This window comes from Malurus melanocephalus, unplaced genomic scaffold, assembly GCF_030028575.1.
Source record: "Malurus melanocephalus ecotype Western Australia unplaced genomic scaffold, MMel_1.1 scaffold_3570, whole genome shotgun sequence".
Taxonomy (NCBI): domain Eukaryota; kingdom Metazoa; phylum Chordata; class Aves; order Passeriformes; family Maluridae; genus Malurus; species Malurus melanocephalus.
Genome location: NW_026626802.1, coordinates 1 through 4,619, shown reverse-complemented (window position 1 = coordinate 4,619; position 4,619 = coordinate 1). Strand labels below are relative to the sequence as shown.

The window sequence follows — 4,619 nt, the reverse complement described above, 5'->3', positions numbered from 1 at the left end:
CACTGGGCACCTCCACGGGCTCCAGGTGGACATTGGTCACCTCTTCAGGAGGCTCCAGGTGGGCATTGGTCACCTCTTCAGGAGGCTCCAGGTGGGCATTGGTCACCTCTTCAGGAGGCTCCAGGTGGACATTGGTCACCTCTTCAGGAGGCTCCAGGTGGACATTGGTCACCTCTTCAGGAGGCTCCAGGTGGTCCGAGGGCACCTCCGTGGTCTCCAGGTGGACACTGGACACCTCCAAAGTGTCCAGGTGGACATCGGGCACCTCCAGGTGGACATTGGTCACCTCTGATGTGTCCAGGTGGGCATTGGTCACCTCTGATGTGTCCAGGTGGGCACTGGTCACCTCCAGGTGGACATTGGTCACCTCTAAGGTGTGTCCAGGTGGGCACTGGACACTTCTGACATGTCCACGTGGGCACTGGTCACCTCTGTGGTCTCCAGGTGGGCACTGGTCACCTCTGTGGTCTCCAGGTGGGCATTGGGCACTTCTTAGGGACGGTCCAGGTGGGCACTGGGCACCTCCAGGTGGCCATTGGGCACCTCTGACATGTCCAGGTGGTCACTGGTAACCTCTGTGTTCTCCAGGTGGGCACTGGACACTTCCTAGGGTGGTCACTGGTAGACATTGGCCACCTCTGATGTGTCCAGGTGGGCATTGGTCACCTCCAAGGTGTGTCCAGGTGGGCACTGGGACCCTCCAGGTGGGCATTGGTCACCTTCAGGGTGTGTCCAGGTGGACACTGGTCACCTCTGACATGTCCAGGTGGACACTGAGCCCCTCCAGGTGGACACTGGGTACCAATGAAATGTCCAGGTGGGCATTGGTCACCTCCAGGTGGGCACTGGTCACCTCTGACATGTCCAGGTGGGCACTGGTCACCTCTGTGTTCTCCAGGTGGGCACTGGACACTTCCTAGGGTGGGTCCAGGTGGACATTGGTCACTTCCAAGGTGTCCAGGTGGGCACTGGGCACCTCCACAGGTTCCAGGTGGACATTGGTCACCTCTTCAGGGACTTCCAGGTGGACATTGGTGACCTCTTCAGGAGGCTCCAGGTGGACATTGGTGACCTCTTCAGGAGGCTCCAGGTGGGCATTGGTCACCTCTTCAGGGACTTCCAGGTGGACATTGGTCACCTCTTCAGGAGGCTCCAGGTGGACATTGGTCACCTCTTCAGGAGGCTCCAGGTGGGCATTGGTCACCTCTTCAGGGACTTCCAGGTGGACATTGGTCACCTCTTCAGGAGGCTCCAGGTGGTCAGAGGGCACCTCCGTGGTCTCCTGGTGGACACTGGACACCTCCAAAGTGTCCAGGTGGACACTGGGCACCTCCAGGTGGACATTGGTCACCTCTGATGTGTCCAGGTGGGCATTGGTCACCTCTGATGTGTCCAGGTGGGCACTGGTCACTTCCAGGTGGGCACTGGTCACTTCCAGGTGGGCATTGGTCACCTCTTCAGTGACTTCCAGGTGGTCAGAGGCCACTTCTGACATCTCCAGGTGGACATCAGGCACCTCCAGGTGGACATTGGTCACCTCTGTGGTCTCCAGATGGACATTGGGCACCTCCAGGTGGGCGTTGGTCACCTCTGTGGTCTCCAGGTGGACACTGGGCACCTCCAGGTGACCACTGGGCACCTCTGATGTCTCCAGGTGGACATTGGTCACCTCCGTGGTCTCCAGGTGGACACTGGGCACTTCCAGGTGGACGTTGGTCACCTCTGATGTGTCCAGGTGGACATCGAGCACCTCCTCAGCAGCTCCCAGGTGGACACTGGTCACATCCATGGGCTCCAGGTGGGCATTGGTCACCTTGGTGGCCTCGAGATGGACAGTGGTGACCTCAGGTGGGGGTGGCACCACCTGGAGCTGGACGTTGGTGGCACCCGGAGGTGGTGGCAGCACCTGGAGCTGGACATTGGTCACCTCAGGCGGGGGTGGCACCACCTGGAGCTGGACGTTGGTGGCACCTGGAGGTGGTGGCACCACGTGGAGCTGGACATCGGTCACCTCAGGTGGGGGTGGCACCACCTGGAGCTGGACACTGGTCACCTCAGGCGGGGGTGGCACCACGTGGAGCTGGACGTTGGTGACACCTGGGGGAGGTGGCACCACCTGGAGTTGGACATTGGTCACTTCACCTGCCTGGAGATGGACATCGGTCACCTCAGGTGGAGGTGGCACCACCTGGAGTTGGACGTTGGTCACCTCGGTGGCCTGGAGCTGGACATTGGTGACCTCAGGTGGGGGTGGCAGCACCTGGAGCCGGACATTGGTCACCTGGGGGGGTGGTGGCAGCACCTGGAGCTGGACATTGGTCACCTCGGTGGCCTGAAGCTGGACATTGGTGACCTCAGGTGGGGGTGGCATCACCTGGAGCTGGACATTGGTCACCTCCGAGGGCAGCGGCAGCAGCTGGAGCTGCACACCTGTGACACCCACACCTGTGGCACCCAAATTTGTCACACCTGTCCCACCCAAACTTGTCACACCTGTCACACCTGTCACACCCACACCTGTCACACCTGTCACACCTGTCCCACCCAAACTTGTCACACCTGTCACACCTGTCACACCCACACCTGTCACACCTGTGACACCTGTGACACCTGTCCCAGCAACACCAGTCAAACCTGTCCCACCTGTCACCTCCCTGGCCTGCACCTGCACATTGGTGACATCCAACCGTGGTGACACCTGGACATTGGTCACCTCTGGGGCTGCTGGCAGCACCTGGAGCTGCACACCTGTGACTCCCACACCTGTGCCACCCAAATTTGTCACACCTGTCACACCTGTGACCCCTGTGACCCCACCTACACCTGTCGCACCTGTCCCACCCACACCTGCCCCACCTGTCACACCTGCACTTGTCACACCTGTCCCACCCACAGCTGTCACACCTGCCCCACCCACACCTGTGACACCCACACCTGTCACACCTGTCACACCCAGACCTGCCACACCTGTCACACCTGCACTTGTCAAACCTGTCACACCCACACCAGCTATACCAGCCACACCTGTCACACCTACACCTGTCACACCTGTCCCACCTGCCACACCGGTCACACCTACACCAGTCACACCTGTGACCCCAGTCACACCTACACCTGTTCCACCTGCTGCACCTGTCACACCTGTGACCCCAGTCACACCTATACCTGTCACACCAGTTACACCTGTGACCCCACCCACACCTGTCGCACTTGCCACACCTACACCAGTCACACCTGCCCCACCCACACCCGTCACACCAGTGACACCAGTCACACCTGCACCTGTCACACCAGTTACACCTGCCACACCTACACCTGTTCCACCTGCCGCACCTGCCACACCAGTTACACTTGTCAAACCTGTGACCCCAGTCACACCTGCACCTGTCACACCAGTCACACCTGCACCTGTCCCACCTACACCTGTCACACCTGTCACACCTGTGACCCCAGTCACACTCATACCTGTCACACCAGCACCCGTCACACCTGCCCCACCCACACCTGTCACACCAGTGACACCAGTCACACCTGTCACACCTGCCACACCTGTGACCCCAGTCACACCTACACCTGTCACACCAGTCACACCTGCACCTGTCCCACCTACACCTGTTCCACCTGCCGCACCTGCCACACCAGTTACACCTGTCACACCTGTCACCCCAGTCACACCTACACCAGTGACACCAGTGACACCAGTGACACCTGTCACACCCGCCACCTCCGCCACCTGCAGCCTCAGCCCCGCCCCTTCCCCAGGTACAATCAGCACTCCCTGCCAGGTGCTCCGCCCCCCTCCCACCTGCGCCAGGTGCGCCTGGGCGTGGCCTGGATGGGCGTGACCCGGCTGGGCGTGTCCTATCTGGGCGTGGCCTGTCTGGGTGTGTCCTATCTGGGCGTGGCCCAGCTGGGTGTGACCTGTCTGGGCGTGACTTATCTGGGCGTGTCCTATCTGGGCGTGTCCTATCTGGGCGTGTCCTATCTGGGCGTGACCCGGCTGGGTGTGTCCTATCTGGGCGTGTCCTATCTGGGTGTGTCCCGTCTGGGCGTGGCCTGGCTGGGCGTGGCCTGGCTGGGCGTGTCCTATCTGGGCGTGTCCTATCTGGGCGTGTCCTATCTGGGCGTGGCCTATCTGGGCGTGTCCCATCTGGGCGTGGCCTGGCTGGGCGTGTCCTATCTGGGCGTGGCCTGTCTGGCCGTGTCCTATCTGGGCATGGCCTATCTGGGCGTGTCCCATCTGGGCGTGTCCTATCTGGGCGTGTCCTATCTGGGCGTGACCCGTCTGGGCATGGCCTATCTGGGCGTTTCCTATCTGGGCATGTCCCATCTGGGCGTGGCCCAGCTGGGTGTGGCCCATCTGGGCGTGTCCCATCTGGGCGTGTCCAGGCGCAGCCGGCAGCAGCAGCACCTTGCTCTGCGCCCCACCACCACCTGCAGGAAGCAGCAGCAGGTACACCCCGCGGGCGTGTCCGGCGGCGGGCGCGTCCCCCCGCTCAGGTGCGCAGCGGTGACGATGGCGGCGGTGACACGAGCCGGTCCCGTGTGTGCGCAGGTGCCGCTGCAGGTACGCGGCCACGGCGAAAGCCTTGGGGCAGGCGGGGCAGCGGAACGGCCGC

General features: G+C 61.9%; 2 protein-coding genes across 2 annotated transcripts; both read right to left on the bottom strand.

Annotated features, from left to right (window-relative positions):
* Positions 1 to 915: 915 nt before the first annotated feature.
* On the bottom strand, positions 916 to 3,180 carry LOC130588162 (zonadhesin-like). The gene is made up of 2 exons (XM_057389120.1): positions 2,354 to 3,180; positions 916 to 2,323 (listed from the first exon to the last, which is right to left on the bottom strand). The coding sequence occupies exons 1-2, from the start codon at positions 2,369 to 2,371 to the stop codon at positions 917 to 919; spliced, it is 1,425 nt and encodes a 474-aa protein (XP_057245103.1). The 5' UTR covers positions 2,372 to 3,180; the 3' UTR covers position 916.
* Positions 3,181 to 3,309: 129 nt separating this feature from the next.
* On the bottom strand, positions 3,310 to 4,375 carry LOC130588161 (uncharacterized). Its single transcript, XM_057389119.1, has 2 exons — positions 3,647 to 4,375; positions 3,310 to 3,333 (listed from the first exon to the last, which is right to left on the bottom strand). Exons 1-2 carry the CDS (start codon positions 4,373 to 4,375, stop codon positions 3,310 to 3,312), a joined length of 753 nt encoding a protein of 250 aa, XP_057245102.1.
* Between the last annotated feature and the right edge of the window lie 244 nt (positions 4,376 to 4,619).

What these genes read in the sequence shown, in the direction of transcription:
- LOC130588161 (XM_057389119.1), bottom strand. Translation starts at nt 4,375, where the DNA reads ATGGGACACGCCCAGATGGGCCACACCCAGCTGGGCCACGCCCAGATG. An exon ending in GGGTGACAGGTGTGACAGGT is followed by an intron (nt 3,334 to 3,646) that starts GTAACTGGTGTG and finishes CTGGTGTGGCAG; the next exon opens with GTGCGGCAGGTGGAACAGGT.